At 40.2% G+C, this 19387-nt stretch overlaps 1 protein-coding gene and 1 long non-coding RNA gene across 8 annotated transcripts in view; one reads left to right on the forward strand and one right to left on the reverse strand.

Annotated features, from left to right (window-relative positions):
• DHX57 (DExH-box helicase 57) overlaps positions 1 to 18450 on the forward strand; it is a 57045-nt gene extending 38595 nt beyond the window's left edge. For all 7 annotated transcript variants that reach the window (XM_067703207.1, XM_067703211.1, XM_067703210.1 and 4 more), the window contains exons 16-24: positions 346 to 546; positions 1919 to 2195; positions 6630 to 6725; positions 6809 to 6892; positions 9988 to 10125; positions 10786 to 10860; positions 12408 to 12542; positions 15782 to 15982; positions 17637 to 18450. In XM_067703207.1, the coding sequence (XP_067559308.1) occupies positions 346 to 546; positions 1919 to 2195; positions 6630 to 6725; positions 6809 to 6892; positions 9988 to 10125; positions 10786 to 10860; positions 12408 to 12542; positions 15782 to 15982; positions 17637 to 17780 (1351 nt within the window). In that variant the 3' untranslated portion in view covers positions 17781 to 18450. The remainder of the gene's footprint in view (positions 1 to 345; positions 547 to 1918; positions 2196 to 6629; positions 6726 to 6808; positions 6893 to 9987; positions 10126 to 10785; positions 10861 to 12407; positions 12543 to 15781; positions 15983 to 17636) is intronic.
• LOC137205266 (uncharacterized) lies at positions 540 to 17641 on the reverse strand. Its single transcript, XR_010934076.1, has 3 exons — positions 16728 to 17641; positions 14429 to 16029; positions 540 to 767 (listed from the first exon to the last, which is right to left on the reverse strand). It is a non-coding gene; the product is annotated as an uncharacterized lncRNA (long non-coding RNA).
• Positions 18451 to 19387: the final 937 nt, after the last annotated feature.

Here is a 19387-nt window from a genome sequence, read left to right on the forward strand (position 1 = left end):
GGTGATGGAAATGTTAATTACCAAAAGGTTGGTAATCATTTCACAATGTATACATATATCAAAACATCACATTGTACACCTTAAATATCTGTAATTTTTATTTGTTGAAAATAAAATGAAAAAAAAATTTTTTTAATTGAATAAAGAAACTGTATGTAGTATATAGTACAGAAACCATTTAAATTAGCACAAAGTGCTCCCACCAGGGACTCAACTACCCCAGAACATGCGGGACACTATCCTTCTACAGAAGTAGGATGGTTCATCTGTTCCGTCCATGCTAAGTAAAATTTTGGCCACATTTTTATAAAGTAACTGCTTTTTACCTTTTCTTTTACTTTATAGATATGATGCCAGCAAAGGGATGGAAAGTTTAGAGGATACTTTTGTCTCTCAAGCCAATGCCCTGCAAAGAAAAGGTCGAGCAGGTCGTGTTGCATCTGGGGTCTGCTTCCATTTATTCACCAGCCATCACTTCAGTCACCAGCTTCTAAAGCAGCAGCTACCAGAAATACAAAGAGTGCCATTGGAACAGCTCTGTCTAAGGTACATCTTGATCCTTGTGTTCTGCTTCCGAAATGTCCCAACGTTTCTCACCCTAAGTTCCATGTTTTCTTTTACTTAGTAGAAGATGTTTTGCTAGGCGTGAACTTGGATGAACTCATTCATTTGCAAAGAAAGAGCTCTTCAGTGTTGCCTTTACCATTCCTTTTAACTTTCTACACATAAAGATCTCTTGCATTGCAGAGGATGGCCCTAAAATAGAGCTTAAGAATACATTTATAAGTCAGGAAAGTAATCTAACTTATCAAGAAATTTCTGCTAGGGCAACACCAATATTAAATCATCGCAGGGGGAAATCTACACCCTCATTATCAGTTAGAACAAAGTGAACAAAAGCAATTTGAAAACGCCATTATTTACCTGATGAACAAACAAGAACAAATATCATAAAATAGAATTTAACGAATGAATGATTAAACTCAGTGTTAGTGAAGCTGGAGAACCTTTGGTTCAACCTTTCTGAAACTTTGCGTAGCATATATAAGAACTCTAAAACTAGGGGCTTCCCTGGTGGCGCAGTAGTTGAGAGTTCGCCTGCCGATGCAGGGGACACGTGTTCGTGCCCCGGTCCAGGAGGATCCCACATGCCGCGGAGCGGCTGGGCCCGTGAGCCATGGCCGCTGAGGCTGCGCATCCGGAGCCTGTGCTCCACAACGGGAGAGGCCACAACAGTGAGAGGCCCGCGTACCGCAAAAAAATAAATAAAATAAAACTATCCATGCTCTTTGACCGAGTCATTATTTTGAGGGAGTATGCCCATAAAATGTTTACCCAAAGGGAAAAAAGTTACTTGTAGAAAGATGTTACAGCTCTTCTTTTATCCAATAGGTGTATTTTGAGAGCCTTCCATTACATTAGTAAAAATGTAAAGGAATTATAAGTGAAATAAATAAACTTTATATATGTTAGATTTTTCTCTTTCGAAAATTGCCTAAATTCATAATTTAAAACAGCTTCTCAAGAGCTGTCACAAGGCAGGACACAATGCAGGTTAATTTTATAAACAATTATTATGCAATTTCAGATGTGGGAAAGAGAGTAGGTGGATCATTTGAATTTTATTTCATGATTTGAACCCACTGTTATAGAAAAAAGCATTTTGGAAGTTTATAGAGAGAAATATATTTTGAATCTCAGTAAATTTCAGAATCTGAAAGTGTTTCTGTAACTTATTGCTAGGAGAAGTAAAAGACATAAGAGATTTTTTTTTAACTTATTTAAACTGGCATGGTTTGGTTTATGAAAGCATATATTTGGGAAATTATAAATTATTTTCATTCACAGAAGAAGCTTACCTCTTTGTGTCATCCCACCAGAAATAAAAATGACAAATTGTTTTGTTTTCTTTTTTCAGAATTAAAATTTTAGAGATGTTTAGCACTCATAATCTCCAATCTGTGTTCTCTCGGCTTATTGAACCCCCGCACACTGATTCTCTCCGTGCCTCAAAAATACGATTACGAGACTTGGGAGCATTAACTCCAGATGAAAAACTGACCCCTCTAGGGTATCACTTGGCTTCTCTGCCCGTAGATGTGAGAATCGGAAAACTAATGCTGTTTGGGTCTATCTTCCGCTGTTTGGATCCTGCTCTCACCATTGCTGCGAGTCTAGCTTTTAAGTCTCCTTTTGTAAGTAAACAGCATCCATCTGAACTGGAGTCTGTAAGTCTCTAAGGGGACCATGGGGGCTTCAGGGTTATGTGAGCCCCTAATACTTTTCCTGTGAGTATATTATATGTGACTCTTTCAGGCACAATGTCTCTTAACTTTTATTGGATCCTCAAAGAAATCCATGCCCCAAATAAAGATTAAGAACTAGAGAGCCAGCTTATTTAAGTCATCTAAATGTGCTTTTTATGGATCTGCTTTACTTGCTCATTATAGGAAAACCAGAAAAGCAAGCAAGCAAAAAGTGCCCCTGCCTGATTTTAAAAAACAATAAATATATTGGAGTACTTTTTTCAACAGCTTTGTTGAAATATAATTCACCCATGTAAAGTGTACAGTAGTTTTTAGTATTGTGCAGTCATCACCCTAGTCAGTTTTAGAACGTTTTTAATCACTTCATTAAAAAAAAACCTCTTAGGGGCAGGACAGGAATAAAGATGCAGATGTAGAGAATGGACTTGAGGACACGGGGAGGGGGAGGGGTAAACTGGGACGAAGTGAGAGAGTGGCATGGACATATACACACTACCAAATGTAAAATAGATAGCTAGTGGGAAGCAGCCACATAGCACAGGGAGATCAGCTCGGTGCTTTGTGTCCACCTAGAGGGATGGGATAGGGAGGGTGGGAGGGAGACGCAAGAGGGAGGAGATATGGGAATATATGTATATGTATAGCTGATTCACTTGGTTATACAGCCGAAACTAACACACCATTGTAAAGCAATTATACTCCAGTAAAGATGTGATAAAAACAAAAAAAAAAAAAACCACCTCTTAGCTGTCACTCTCCTGTTTCCCTCCAACCCCCCATCCACTCCATTCATAGATAACCACCAATCTCCTTGCTGTGTTCATAGATTTGCCTCTTCTGGACATTTCATATTAATGAAACAATATAATATATAGTGTTTTGTGATCGGCTTCTTCACTTAGCATAATGCTTTTAAGAGTCATCTATGTTATAGCATGTATCAGTGCTTCATTCCTTTTATGACCAAATAATATTCCTTTGTATGGGTATAGTATGGGTATACCACATTTCGTTTATCCATTCAGCACTTGAAGGACATTTGGGATTGTTTCCACCTTTGGCTATAAACATTCATGTACAAGTTTTTATGTGAACATATCTTTTCATTTGTCTTGGGTGTATACCTAGGAGTGAAATTATTGGGTCAAATACTATTTAACTTTTTGAGGAACTTCCAGACTCTTCCAGAGTAGTGGCATTTTACATTCTACCAGCATTTTATCAGGATTATAATTTTTCCACATCCTTACTAACACTTGTTATTATCTGACTTTATTATAGCTGTTCTAGGTGGTGTGAATTTTGTGGTATTTCTCTAATGGCTAATGATATTAAACATCTTTTCAGTTTCTTATTGTCCATTTGTATATCTGTCAAGAAATGTCTATTCAGATAGTTTGCCCATTTTTTAATTGGGTTATTTGTCCTTTTATTATTGAGTTATAAGAGTTCTTTATATATTCTGGATATAAGTTCCTTAACAGATACATGATTTGCAGATATTTTCTCCTATACTATGGGTTGCCTTTTTCACTTTCTTTCTTTTTTTTCTTTTTTTACACTTTCTTGATCTGTTCTTTGAAATACAAAAGTTTTTATTTTTATGAATTCCAATTTATCTAGTTTTTTGTTGCTCGAGCTTTTGTTGTTGTCATGGTTAAGAATCCATTGCCAAATCCAAAGTCTTGAAAATTTATCCTTATGTTTTTTCCTATAAGTTTTATAGTTTTACCTCTTACATTATGGTCTTTGGTCCATTTTGAGTTAGTTTTTGAATATAATGTGAAGTAAGAATCCAGCTTCATTCTTTTGCGTGTGACTGTACTGTTGTCCCATCACCATTTGTTGAAAAGACTATTCTTTCCCCACTGAATGGTGTTAGCATTCTTGTCAGTAATCAACTGACCATAAACACATGGGTTTATTCCTGGATTCTCAATTCTGTTCCATTGAGTTATATGTCTATCCTTAGGCCAGTTCCATGCTGTCTTGATTCAAAATACAAAACTCTAGTTTTGTAGTAAGTTTTGAAATCGGGAAGTGTGAGTCCTCCAACTTTGTTCTTTTTATTAGTGTCTTGAGGATTTTTACATTCATAAGAGTTATTGGTCTGTAGTATTCTTTTCTTGTGATGTCTTTACCTGGCTTTGGTATCAGAGTAATACTGGCCACATAATGATTTGGGAAGTGTTCCCTCTTCCTTTATTTTTTTGAAGATTTTGTGAGAATTAATGTTAAGTCTTCTTTAAATGCTTGGTAGAAATCAGCAGTGAAGCCACTTGGTCTTTTCTTTGTGGGTAGTTTTTTTTAATAATTAATTCAACCTCTCCACTTCTTATAGGTCTATTCAGATTATCTGTTTCTTTTTGAGTCAGTTTTGATCATTTTTTTTTCTAGGAATTTGTCCATTTCATCTAAATTACCTAATTTATTAATATATAAACATAGTATTTTATAGTCCTTTTTATTTCTGAGAGCTTGTTAATAATATCCCCTTTCATTTCTGATTCTAATAATTTGAACCTTCTCTCTCTTTTTCTTGATCAATTTAGCTAAAGGTTTGTCAGTTTTGTTGATCTTTTCAGAGAACCAGCTTTTCGCTGGTTTTCCCTACTGTTTTTCTGTTCTCTATTTTATGAATTTCTGCTCTTTGTTTCTTTCCTTCTGTTTGTTTCTGTTTTAGTTTGTTCTTCATTTTCCAGTGTCTTAAGGTGGAAGTTTATTGATTTGAGATCTTTCTTCTTTTTTAGTATAGACATATACAGCTATAAATTTTCTTCTATGGACTGCTTTAGCTGCATCCTGTAAGTTTTGGTATGTTTTGTCTTCATTTTCATTCATTTCAAGTATTTTCTTTCTTTTTTTTTTTTTGGTGCATTGGGTTTTCGTTGCTACGTGCGGGCTTTTCTAGCTGCGGCGAGCGGGGGCTACTCTTCACTGTGGTGCATGGGCTTCTCACTGCAGTGGCCTCTCTTGCTGTGGAGCACGGGCTCTAGGCATGCAGGCTTCAGTAGTTGTGGCGCATTTCAAGTATTTTCTGATTTCCCTCTCTAGTTTTTCTATGACTCATTGGTTATTTAAGCATGTGTTGTTTAATGTCCACATATCTATGAGTTTCCCAGTTTTTTCCTTTTACTGACTTCTAATTTCATTCTGTTGTGGTCAAAGAACATACTTTGTATTATTTTAGTCCTTTAAAACTTACTAAGCTTTGTTTTATGGCTAAGTATATGCTCAGTCCTGGAAAGTATTCCATGTAGACTTGAAAATGAATATTCAGCTGTCATTGGGTAGAGTGTCACTCTTCCTTTATTTTCACCATGGCTTATCTCAGATAGATAGGGGAATAGATGTAATAATTTTCTTCAGTTTTAACGTTATACTTCATGGAATTATAAACTCACAGATCTGCAAAAAGATCTTAGTTTCAGCCCGCTCATTTAACAACAGATGACAAAACCAAGCTACAGATGTAGCTTGCTCAGAGACATACAGTCAGTATTATTGTGAACAAGACCTCCATTGCCTATTTCTCAAATCATCTAAATAACCTCTCACTGTCTGTTTTCTTTTATTGGAATGCAGAAATTGTTCATTAGAAATATTGATGTCATCCTTAGCCAAAACTGAACACCTGTCCTTTGCTGGGTTCTATAAACATAGTTAATTCCCAAATATAATCCTTTTCCCACTAGTCTTCCTAAAAAGGAAGAAAATTTATTTTCAAATAGAAAATAAAATTTTATTGTTGTGTTAGCTATAAAGGTGTCCAAATATATGAAAATTAGAGAGAAGCACCGTAGTTGGTTTAGAATGACTTTCAGTGTGATACAGCTTGGGCCTCAGTGTAACTTGCTCTTGCTGGTGTCTTTAGTACATGTGTATGTTGCAGCAAGAGAAGGCAGTGAAAATGAAGTTCTCAGCTGATTTTACTAATTTGTAGGGAAAAGGAGGACCTGTAAACATTATTTTTAAAAGGAAAAAAACATGAATTATGGGTATAGAAATAGGGGAGACTTAAGTATAGAAGATGAATAAGAATCTGTAAAATAAAGATACCAGAGAGTTAACAGAATCTTAGATTTTAGATGTAGCTTTTAGAATGAGTGGCTCTTTGATGACATCTTGCCACTAGGAAGTAAAGACCCAGTAGAGGTTATTTTGGGTGGGCAGATGGACTCACAAGGACAAGTAGGACTGTTAGCTTGGCACTTAACCACCATAATTACTTTTAACCAGCCACCCACTGTGTACTCTGTTCCACACATAATACTTCCCGAGGCACCTGGCTTCAGCAGTAGGAAAGTGCCATTTGGAACCCTGGGTAAAACGTGTCCTTCAAACCTGGTTCTCCTCATTTAGGTATCTCCCTGGGATAAAAAAGAGGAAGCTAACCAGAAAAAGCTAGAATTTGCATTTGCAAACAGTGATTATCTGGCCCTTCTACGAGCATATAAGGTAAGCATACAACCTAATAGCTGAGATTTATTACCAGAGTTGGCACTAAAGACAGTAACATTTTGATTTTCTCCAAAATTTAGGGATGGCAGCTAAGTACGAAAGAAGGTATGCGTGCAAGTTACAATTACTGCAGACAAAACTTCTTGTCAGGAAGAGTTCTTCAGGTGAGTTGTTTCTGTGGAAATTTGTTTTCATTCATTTTCTGTTGTAGTAGCGCACCGGAGGGTGTTGCAACTTTATCTTGCTTGTCCTGCCTTGACATTGAAAATGTTATTTTTGGAATATGCTTGGCTTTACCACCTGGGTAAAACAGACTCCTGAACTATGACATCTGGCCTTTTGTGCTGAACCTTTCAACTGATCTGTTCTTCCTCTTTTCAGTGAATCTGTGTTTAACTTCTGTGGAGGCTAGGGGAATATAGGCACTCCGAAGATTACTGCTTACTGGAAGTCAGTTTTTTCCATAGTTATACCAAACATTCTTAACCCGGATCCATAAGCCCCTGAAATTGTATGCAAAGTCATACCCTTATACATAACGTGCATTATTCTGAAGAAAGGGATCACAGCTTCATCAGATCCTCAAAGCGGTCTATGGCCATCGCCAAACCCCTTACCCTCTCCCTAAAACCAAAGACTGAATACTGAACCAGATTTTCTTTGTTAATTCTTCTGTCCATCAGAGGCTACTATGTCAATAACAAGTACACAAGAAAGAGAAAGAAAGGTTTATTATCTTCTGTGTAATAACAGGCAGGGCTCTGTCTTCTGTTGTAATAGTATTTTAGGCCGCCTTCCAAAGTGGCATGAAAAGCCAGAATAGGGCTTCCCTGGTGGCGCAGTGGTTGAGAGTCCGCCTGCCGATGCAGGGGACCACGGGTTCGTGCCCCGGTCCGGGAAGATCCCACATGCCGCGGAGCGGCTGGGCCCGTGAGCCATGGTCGCTGAGCCTGCGCATCCGGAGCCTGTGCTCCGCAACGGGAGAGGCCACAACAGTGAGAGGCCCGCGTACCGAAAAAAAAAAAAGCCAGAATAATAACGGTGCATTATCTTTACAAAGCATCTATTTCACTCAAAGATTTTGAGGCTCGGGAGGGGGAAGGACTTTATTTCTATATTAGAAGATGTCTTGGAATAGAACACAAAATTAATGTTCATAGTACTTACCACTACCTGACAGCTAGTTATCTCTCTACCCCATAAGCTCCGTCAGAGACGAGATTTTTTTTCTTTTCTTTTCTTTTTTGCGGTACGCGGGCCTCTCACTGTTGTGGCCTCTCCCGTTGCGGAGCACAGGCTCCGGACGCGCAGGCTCAGCAGCCATGGCTCACGGGCCCAGCCGCTGCGCGGCATGTGGGATCTTCCTGGACCGGGGCACGAACCCATGTCCCCTGCATCGGCAGGTGGACTCTCAACCACTGCACCACCAGGGAAGCCCCAGAGCCGAGATTTTATGTTTTGTTCAATACTGTATCCCCAGTGCCTAGAACAGTACTTAGCACATAGTTGATGCTCAGTAAAATTCATTGAATGCATGAATGAATGGTTATTTAAAATGAAGTAAGAGACCTCAAAACCATCCCAGTATTTGCCTTTATTCTTCTCTGCCTTTAGGTGTACTGCAGTGAGGCGTTTTGAGAAGACAAAGGCTCTAGCTTTATTCTAAGTACAACAAAAGCAATGATTTTCAATCCTGGCTACACATTAGATTCACCCGAGGGAGCTTAAAAAAAAAAAAAGTAAAAATACCCAAATTCCACTCCAGGCCAATTACATCTGGATCTCCAGGGGTGGAGCCTGAGCATGTTTATTTTCCTTGTTGAGTTCACCAAGTGATTCTAATATGCTGCCAGGGTTGAGAAGCACTGGTCTAAAGAGTATTTTATATGTAAGGTGCAGTAATATTTTCTTGAGTCATTAAGAGTTTTAAGTATAAAATAATATTTCTTTTAAATTACATTTTTTACTAAATTTATTCTTTTTCTTTAGGATGTGTGTAGATTTTGCTGTGATCTATGAGGGCCATCAAACAGCTACCTCTGGACTTCACTAAAGTCCAGCTTAGATTGTATTGTAGAATGTTTTGTGTTTCTTTTTTTAATCGACTTTTTTTTTTATAATTTATTTATTTTTGGCTGCATTGGGTCTTCATTGCTGCATGCAGGCTTTTCTCTAGTTGCGGTGAGCGGGGGCTACTCTTCATTGCAGTGCACAGGCTTCTCATTGCGGTGGCTTCTCTTGTTGCGGAGCATGGGCTCTAGGTGCCCGGGCTCAATAGTCGTGGCTCGTGGGCTCTAGAGCGCAGGCTCAAGTTGTGGCGCACGGGCTTAATGGCTCCACAGCATGTGTATCTTCCCAGACCAGGGCTCGAACCTGTGTCCCCTGCATTGGCAGGCATATTCTTAACCACTGCGCCACCAGGGAAGTCCTAGAATTAGTTTTATTAAGATATTAAAACCTTGTCGTGAAATAGAACTCTGGTATATTTAACTCCTAGTTATATTTTGCCATGTTATACATCTGTGATTGACAGTCCAAGAAAATACTTAAATTGTCGTCAGATACAGGGTAGCATTGCTTAGCTTTCCATTCCTTTGATTGTCATTATCTGCTTCTCTATTGTCTGATACACAGCTCATATTTGAACAGATGCCAGAGGTTTGTGCTTTTCATTCTCACACTTGTGCTCAGATGCAGAAAGGGGTTTCTAAATCTAAACCACTTAATAGTATTCCTATTCGTAGGGAAAATGTGAGCCAGCCAAGTTCACAACGTAAGAGAAAGAGGGAAGGTTCTGAGGTGGGTGTTCTGCATCTTTTAAGAGAGAACACTAACCACTCTAGGCTCGGGTAAGGCACTAAGAGGACCTGAGCAGAAAGGAAGTAGGAAAAACCAGACAGTGTCACAGCACCTTGAGCTAGAGTTCCACAAAGTAAACTACGTTATGGCTGTCCTAAGAATTGCGAGGAAAATCAGACCTACCCAAAATCCAATTAATGGTTTGTTTTTTTTTTAACGTAATCTAGAATTAAATGATCTTTGGGTTTTCTGAAATTTGTGAATTTCTGTGTAATGGTTTTACACTGCTGGTTTGTATGAGTGAAAACTGCCCTTTTGTGAGTGGACAAGATAATCTTCACACCTGTTTGGTAAACCCACATGAGTCTCATTACTATACGCTGAACTAATCGTTTTTGTAGTCATTCTTACCTTTGATATGTTGATGCCCCTGCTTAAAGATTTTTTCCATTTCTTTCAGGAAATGGCCAGCCTCAAACGACAGTTCACGGAACTGTTATCGGATATAGGCTTTGTGAAAGAGGGACTCAGAGCAAGGGAAATTGAGAAAAGGGCCCAAGGAGGAGGAGATGGTATCTTGGATGCCACAGGAGAAGAGGTAAAGAATGTGTAGTTAGTTCTTACTTCTCTTTGATGATCACACTCATAGTCTGTTACCTCAGGAACACTTGTAGGCCTTGTTCACTTAAGCCCTATGAGCAGTGGGTTAGTGGCATTCTTGATTTTCTTTCCACAAATGTCAGCTAACACTCAGAAAAACAAGAGTTTTTTTGTTGATTGTTGCTTCTGTTTTTTTCTAATTTCACATTGGTTCTTGGTAGGTCCATCAGAGGTAGAACGGACTTTCCAATAATGTCTTCTTAATCAGACCAGCCTTTTTCAAACCCAGGATAGTTTTGTATGTAATAAGTATCCGAAGAACAATTCAAGATGAAACCTGATGCCACTCTGTTCTAAGTACAGTTAGTACTTTCTGGAAATTGTGAACATCTCATGAACCAGAATCTTTCTCTCGACTGATCCTTAGGAACACTGGCTTTGTAACTGCTCTGCAGAGATCTAGAAAGTAACTGTGGACTTCTTGGAAGGGTACTGTGTGAGTGTGGTCCAGTAGATTTTTGTTTTTACTTAGAAATAATTTTTCTAGCAAAGTGATAGAAATGAGGTGCTTTTTAGAAATCAAGAGAAATATTATAATTTCCAGGGATAGACAGAAATAGCCACATTACTTAAAAGATTAATGCTGTATTTCTCATAGGCTAACTCAAATGCTGAGAACCCCAAGTTGATATCAGCAATGCTGTGTGCTGCTCTATATCCAAATGTAGTGCAGGTAAGGAAACATTTTTCCTGGGTCCTCCCACTTCCTGTTTGATTTTAGCCAAGGGATATAAGTTAAGACATGCACATTAATCATCTTAAAGACACACACACACACACACACACACACACACAGAGCCTTTTAAACATAGTATATATTTCCAATTCTTCAGTTCCCCAAATGTGTTGATACATCATTCAAGAACACATTTATTTTATAAAATAAGGTGCCTTTTTAATCCTTCTGACATTATGACATTCCAGAAATTAAAATGGACATAATGTCACTGTCAGCCAGTCTGTGCATAACTAACCTATGTTAGGTAGAAATTTGATTCTACTACAATTTCCCTTATGCCCTCTACTCTGGACTAAAATTAGATAAGAACAAGTCAGTGCCTTGTCACGGGACCGCCTATGATCCCCCTCTTCTGGAAACCCTACCTGAATGTACTGTCGGACTTTTACCTGAGATTTGATTATCCAGTCCTTGTCAAACTTAGAATGTGAATTTGTCAGACTACTGAAGCATTTCTCACTTAACTTTTTGATAAATGTTCAGTTGATGTCTGCTGATTCATTTATGGCTTGTTTTTGCTTAGTGCTTGCATGCTTTTCAAATCATTTGAAATTTACTTAAAAAAAATCATTTGGAGAAAAGCTATGGAGACACTTAAAAAAATCAGGGGTGAGGGGGATGAATAAGCAGAACACAGAAGATGTTTAGGGCAGTAAAAATACTCTGCATGGTACCATAATGATAGATAACATGTCATACTTGCCCAAACCCACGGAATGTACAACAACAAAAGTAAACCCTAATGTAAACTATGGACTTTGGGTGATGATGTGACAGTGAGGTGCTGTATAGCCACTGAGAAGTATGTTTTAGGAAAATATTTATAGAAAATGATCCTATATTAGTTTTAATACATATATATTTATTTCTATATATAAATATAAATCTAACAGAAAACTAAAATGATATAAGTCAAACATTAATGTTAGTTATTTCCTAATCATGGGACTACAGGAGTTATCATAGGTTATTACAAGATACTGACTATTGTTCCCTGTGTTATATAGTAGCAATGTTATTTTCTACAGTAAATATGGAGGGGTGTGTGTGTGCACATAAGCTTTTCATTTTTTTTTTGGTGAAACCATCTGTTTTTCACTATTTTGAAAAATTCATTTGGAAATGTTGGATTGGTATTGGAATTGTCAGCAGATTCCTGGTCCAGTGTTGCTAGCTGAATCTCTTTCCCTGATAATCAGGGCAGACCTGAAACATCAACGTGGTTTCTCCCCCATGTGGCTGGTGTGTGGTATAGTCACCCAGAACTACATTTACATCCACACCTCCTCATGGTTAAAAAAAAGAAAAGGAAAGCATGCTTATACTGCTTCCAAAAGGAAACAGAGAGGGAAGCAGCAACAAGGGCATTCAAACAAGACTTCTTTTGTCAAGGGATACATCCTACAATGAAAATACGTATTTTATATATATATATAAATAAAATTTTTTTTTGTTTTTTTAAACAAATACCTGTTGTTTAGGTGAAAAGCCCAGAAGGGAAATTTCAGAAGACCAGTACCGGAGCTGTCAGAATGCAACCGAAATCAGAGGAATTGAAGTTTGTCACCAAGAACGATGGATATGTACACATTCACCCTTCATCAGTGAACTACCAGGTCAGGATGGCTGGGTATACTTAACAGTCAGGTTCCACATCCACAGATTCAACCAATGCGAATTGTGTAGTACTGTAGTATTTAGTATTGAAAAAATCTTGAGTGTAAGTGGACCCATGCAGTTCAAAGCCTTGTTGTTCAGGGGTCATGGCAGGTCCTGGGGTGAGAAACAGTCCCTTCACTTCAGCCAAACCTTGTTCCATCACTCACTGTCTTTAGCAGCATCACTGACTTGGGGAAAGTTGAATAAGCACAAATGTACTGGAAATTGAACTATTAAGCCTGCTTTCAGATATAAAATTGTTTCTTTGCGGTGGTGATTTAAGAGGTCATGAAGTAATTCTCTCACTCCATCTGTGCCTTAAGAGGCCATGACCTGTGCTTGTCGATCCAACTTCCTCAGCTCTCCTTCTTCCTTCAGCCAACTGCTGGGAGGCTTCTGCTCCCACCCCTCCACTAAATTCATCAGAAGTCATGAATAACCTCCTAGTTGTCAAATATAGGGAACAAATTCCCTGGCTCTCATCATTCTTGACTCATGAAGTATCTGACATTGCTGACTTCCCTACCTCTTGCCACTATCTTTGATGTTTTTTGCTTCTGAAATATCACTTTCTTCTCTCTCACTGATCATCCCCCTCTAGCCCCTTTACCAGATTCTCTTCCCTTACTCTGAAATCGTGGTTCTGTCCTTGTTCTCTTATTACAGTGCACATAATCTTCCTGAACCACCAGGGCACAACATCGTGGTTCTAACTGCCACCTACATGCTGACACAGACTGCAAATCTCTCTCTCTCTCGTCCTGGGCTTTTTTTTCTGAGCTGTCTTGCTAGAAATCACCACCTGGGTGCCTTCTAGTCACCTCAAACTCAAAAGCTGAAAGATCAAACTCATTATCTCTGAATTCACTCCTCTGTGTTCCCTGTCTTGGTGAAATGGGACCATCCAAATCAGAACCCTGGAGTCACATGGACGCTGCTTCTTTTCTCCTGATGCCAGTCTAATTGGTCACCAGGTCCCAACACTTCCACCTTTTGACATGTCTCAGATTTGCCTACTTCTCTTGTCCCTGCTGCCATTTCCTCAGTTCAAACCCCAAATATCTGTCTCTTGCCTGAAGTACTGTCTTACTTCTGGTGCTTTTTCTCTCCAACCTTTTATACTACTGCTGCCAGAATCATCTTTACAAAACACACATTTGATCATGTCATACCCTTGCTTAAAAGTCTTCATATAAACTCTCCTACAACCCTTCACATCTAGCCCCTTCTTAGCCCATGTCCCCTGCCCCAACCCACTCCTGTCATTCTTTATGCTCCAGTGATACCAGACTACCAACAGTGTCCCCCGGTGCCATGACACAGGACACACTGTCCTCTATGCCTGGAATGGCGTTCTAATTCCCCAGCAGGCCCCTACTTATCCTCTAGGCTCCCATCATATATCCCTTTCCCAGTGTCCCTCTCCTAGTTGCTCCTTACTTCCGTTCCATCACTGTATAGTGTACTATTTTCCACTGTTGTACTTATCACATTATTTTATAGCTTATGGTATGTCTCATTCATGGACTTGTAAAATTCCTGAAGACAGGAATTGAATTTTATTCATCTCTGCGTTCTTGATGTCTAGCACAGTGCCTAGCCAGCATAGCTGAAAGCAGATGTTCAATAAAGCTTCATCTCGATAAAGAGATGAAGGAGGAAAAGAGAAAAGGAGAATGCAGGAAGAGAGTTTGAAGTGTTAGGGCTGGTCAACTTGTAAAACTACTGAGTAAAGTGTCAGCAAAGAATGAAAAGAAGTGTTAAGCTCAGAAGAGTCTGAGGACCAGGAAGTCATCTGCCCTCTTGGCTGCATGTGTACTTGGGAACCGGGGGCCCAAGTTACCTCCACTCGTCCTCTCCTGCGTTTACCATGACATTTCTTCAGTGAATCCAAGTCATTCATGCATCCACTCAGTATCTGCTAGCACCTCCTCTGTGCCAGGCATTGTTGCAGGCCATGGAGGACAGCGGATGAGCTAGGGAGACAAGGTCTCTGCCCTCAGGGAACTTACATTCTAATGGGGAAGACAGGCAAGAAATAAGTAAACAAATAATCTCAGGTTAATGACAAATGTTATGAAGGAAAATAAAACCGTGAGAGATCGAGAGTGACAGAAGAGGGGCTTTTTTTTTTTTAAACTATAGTTGATTTACGATATTGTGTTAGTTTCAGGTATATAGCATCAGATTCGTTTCCACTATAGGTTATTACGAGATATTGCATATAGTTCCCTGTGCTATACAGTAATCCTTGTTATTTATCTTTTATATACCGTGGTGAATATCTATCAGTATTAATCCCGTACTCCTAATTTATCCCTCCACCTCCCAAGAGAGGCTACTTTACGTAGAGTGACCAGGGAAGAACTCTCAGGAGAAAACAATTGAGCAGATCCTAAATGAAGTAAAGGGCAAGTCATGCAGGTATCTAAAGAGAGGACATTCCAAGCTGAGGAAATAAGTGCAAAGACCATGAGATGGGAGCATATTTGGTGTGTTCCAGGAAATGCAAGAAGGCAGCCAGTGCAAATGGAGGGGATGGTTAGGGGTGGAAGTGGTAGATGAGTTGGGACAAGTGGGCAGGGATCAGGTCGTGTAGGATCCACAGAAGGATCTGAGATTTTATCCTTGGGAAATCCCTGGAGGGTTCTGAGCCCTAACTGGTTTCTAAAAGATCACTGTGGCCTCTGTATGGAAAAGAAACTGTGAAGGTGCAAAAGGGCAGGTACATAGGAAGCCACTGCAGTGGTCTGTATGAGATGACAGTTTGCATGAGGTGGTAGCTGTAGAAGTGGTGAGAATATGTCAGTTCATCATGTATTTTGAAAACAGAGCTGACAGGACTTAGTGATTATATAGACGGAGTGAGGGAGAGAGAGCAATCAAGGATGGCTCCTAAATTGGGAGCTTGAGCAACTGGGTGCAAACTGGGTGAATGGGAGTATCATTTAACGAGATAGTGAACACCACAAGGAGGGGAAAATTGAGAATTCCTTTTGAACACAACAAATCTGAGATGCCTGTTAGATGTCCGAGTACAGACATCAAGTAGGCAGTTGCACATACAAGGCTGGAGCTCAGGGGAACCTACAGGCTGAAGGTAATTTTGGGAGTCATTGGACAGGTGATGATTAAATCCCTGGGACTGGTGGAGTTCCCCTTATGTTGCCAATGACGTAACTGTCATATGTTTCAGGTCAGACACTTTGACAGCCCCTACCTGCTGTACCATGAGAAGATCAAAACTAGTCGGGTGTTCATCCGAGACTGCAGCATGGTGTCTGTGTACCCGCTGGTCTTGTTCGGAGGAGGACAAGTGAATGTGCAGCTCCACAGGGGAGAGTTCATTGTCTCCTTGGATGATGGCTGGATCCGTTTTGCAGCAGCTTCACATCAGGTAAGGGATAACGAGTCTGTCGCATGAGACTCAGGCCATGAGGGGCTCTGATAATAGGAAGTATAGAGCATTTCTTCAGGGAACAAGGACCACAGAGCTGAGTAAGAGTGAATGATGGGTCTGCAGGGGACACTAAGCAAGACTGAGGCTGAAGTGAGGCCGGGGGGGGAGCCTTAGTAAGAGTTCAGGAAGCACACTAGGAGGGGAAGCCCAGGACAGCTGGTGTGAAAGGCTTCGGACAGAAGCTGTGAGGGAGGTGTTGGCACTTCCTGATTGTTATACAAATACAAGTTCAAAGAAAATCAAAATATAGATGAGCAGAACTAAGTAAAAATCACCCTGATTCCACAACCACCATTAAAAAATGTCTCAATTATTCACTATATGGAGTCTCTAGAAAACGTTTAAGGGGGAGTATATTTAAGATATAAAAATTTTTAATATTTGCATCTCTTAGAAATCTTCTGTTGCAGGAGGCAGAAACACCAACTCAAACATTACAGTTAATTCCCTTTAAAGTCTGAAGCGGCACAGTCCAGGAGAAATATATGTGCCACATACCTAATAATTTTTCTAGTAGCCACATTAAAAAAAAGTAAATAGGTGAAATTAGTTTTAATATTTTATATAGCAGAAAACATCTAAAAAGTTTTAATTTCAACATGTAATCAATATAAACAATTGAGCTTTTTATACTCTTTTTTCATACTAAGTCTTCAGAACCTGGTGTGTAGTTTATACTCACAGCGCATCCCGATTCGGATCAGGCACGTTTCATGTGGTCAGGAGATTAGCCACATGGGACAGTACAGGTCAAGAGGGCCAGGCAGTGTTGGTTTGATTCAGCTGCTTAACAACAAAAGCCTGTCTGGCCCTGTGGTAGCAGGACGGCTGTAGTGGCTCCTGGGTCACGTCCGTGCAGCATATACTGTCCAAAAGGGAAGACAGAACGCTTCTTTCCTAAAAGTTCCAGCAAACTTCCTCTCCTAAACCAACTCCTGTGGCTGAAGAATGTCATGGACTCTAAGGCCTGGACCACCTGAACCATTCACTCTGGCAGGGCACATGGCGTGAGCCTGCGTGATGCAGACAGAGTCCACCCTGCAGGGTTGCCAGACAGCGGAGCAGCAGCCGAACAGATGCTGGCAAGACACGCACAGTGGCACTGCGTCAGCACAGGCAAACCGCCGTAAAACATGGAGGCTGTCTCCCAACCCTGTCCCCACCAACAAAAGCAGACAAATTCCAAAGTTAAAGAGATTTTTTTGGTTTAACATCTGCCATTTTTAATTCTCCATTTTTCTTCTTCTCCTCTCGGAGCAAATTGTAAAAGTCGACCAAGCTTTAATATGGAGAACACTATATAAAAGCCATATTTCCCGATTTAATCTTTTCTTTAAATGAGATGTGAGAGAGGAGGCTTTTTAAAATGGACCCCACTTAGTATATTACAGAGCTGACATTGAGTGTATGTTCCTATAATTGCATCAAGAAATTTTAGAAGCAGTTTTAGAAAAAAATGTTTAGTTCCCCCACCATGGAATTAAAATAGCAGAAATCTAGAATAATGATAATCATAACTGGAGAATTTCCTTTAATAACCTTTCCTCCCCTGTTGGTCGAAGCACTGCTTACATTGCAACTTTCATTTTAGGTGGCTGAATTAGTAAAGGAACTTCGCTGCGAACTTGACCAGCTTCTCCAGGATAAGATAAAAAACCCAAGCATAGATCTGTGTACCTGTCCTCGAGGGTCACGGATCATCAGCATGATTGTGAAACTTGTCACCACACAATAAAGACCAGGCTCGGGAGAGTGCTTGCTACTTACCTGCTTGCTCAGCTGGGAAATGACGGCAGCACCTCTACCTCGAGCTGCAGCTCCGTGATGGGGCTGCCCTGGTGAAGGAGCCCAGGGCAGGCACTGCCAAGTCAGCTGAGGCGACGCACACCTTTAGGGAAATTTTCCACACTAAGTATTTCTAACCAAGCAGTGGGCATTCCCAGCACAATTTGGAGTGTCGGTGTGAGTTCGAAAACCAACTTGCCTGTATTTTTCTCTCTGACTGCCCTGGAATGAATGAAATTCATCTGATTAACAGGAAAGTGAATATTTAATACAATTCTGTTTTAATCTATGTATTATTTTTCTCCTGCTTTTTACTGGGGTGAGATAAGGGCATGAGGAGAAATATCAATTGTTTTTTTTCTGTCATAAAGGCTCAACTGAAAGAAGTCAGAACAGAGAAGGAAAAAAAATCATGTGAGCGAGCAAGAAAAATTAAAATTTCATTTCGGCTATAGGCCATTACATAAACTTCATTCGTGAGGGATTTTTACTCATTAAAGTTCAGCTTAAAAAAACCAAACTTAATGAGCACTTATTTGTTATCAGAATGTGAGCTGGTTTTATCCATAACACACTTCTTTTCTTTTTTTAAATAAATTTATTTATTTATTTTTGGCTGAGTTGGGTCTTCGTTGCTGTGCACAGGCTTTCTCTAGTTGCGGCGAGCAGGGGCTACTCTTCGTTGTGGTTCGCGGGCTTCTCATTGCAGTGACTTCTCTTATTGCAGAGCACGGGCTCTAGGCACGTGGGCTTCAGTAGTTGTGGCACGTGGGCTCAGTCGTTGTGGCTCGCGGGCTCTAGAGCGCAGGATCAGTCTTTGTGGCACACGGGCTTAGTTGCTCCACAGCATGTGGGATGCTCCCGGACCAGGGCTCGAACCCGTGTCCCCTACATTGGCAGGCGGATTCTCATCCACTGCACCAGCAGGGAAACCCCATACTTACTCTTTTTTTTTTTTTTTTTTGCGGTACGCAGGCCTTTCACTGTTGTGGCCTCTCCCGTTGCGGAGCATGGGCTCCGGACGCACAGGCTCAGTGGCCATGGCTCACGGGCCCAGCTGCTCCACGGCATGTGGGATCCTCTCAGACCGGGGCACGAACCCACGTCCCCTGCATCCGCAGGCAGACTCTCAACCACTGCGCCACCAGGGAAGCCCCCACACTTATTCTTAAAAGCAGAACAGTCTGGGTGTTTTCATTCTCTTGTAGGTTTTCTATTTAGGAATCTTATGAACTCACCTGGATCTAATGGCCACATTTCACATTACCCGAAGGAAAATTTTAATGGTATTCTCACAACAGAGTTGGCATGGTTAAGGTAGAAAAGGTTGCCATACTAGTGTCAGATTTACAGCCATAAAAATACCTTCCATGGGACTGTTATTTTCAACCCCCATTTAGGGTAATGGGGCACTAGCATTCTGAAAAAAAAAGTATATATATATTTATACTTTCCCTGGACATTTTTCAGTGTGACCAAGAAGAATCCCAAAAAGCTGGGTGGAAAAAGTATTCCTATATTTCGGTAGTCCTCAGGTAGAGAGTTACTACAGGTTTC

Source organism: Pseudorca crassidens, chromosome 14, assembly GCF_039906515.1.
Source record: "Pseudorca crassidens isolate mPseCra1 chromosome 14, mPseCra1.hap1, whole genome shotgun sequence".
Taxonomy (NCBI): Eukaryota; Metazoa; Chordata; class Mammalia; order Artiodactyla; family Delphinidae; genus Pseudorca; species Pseudorca crassidens.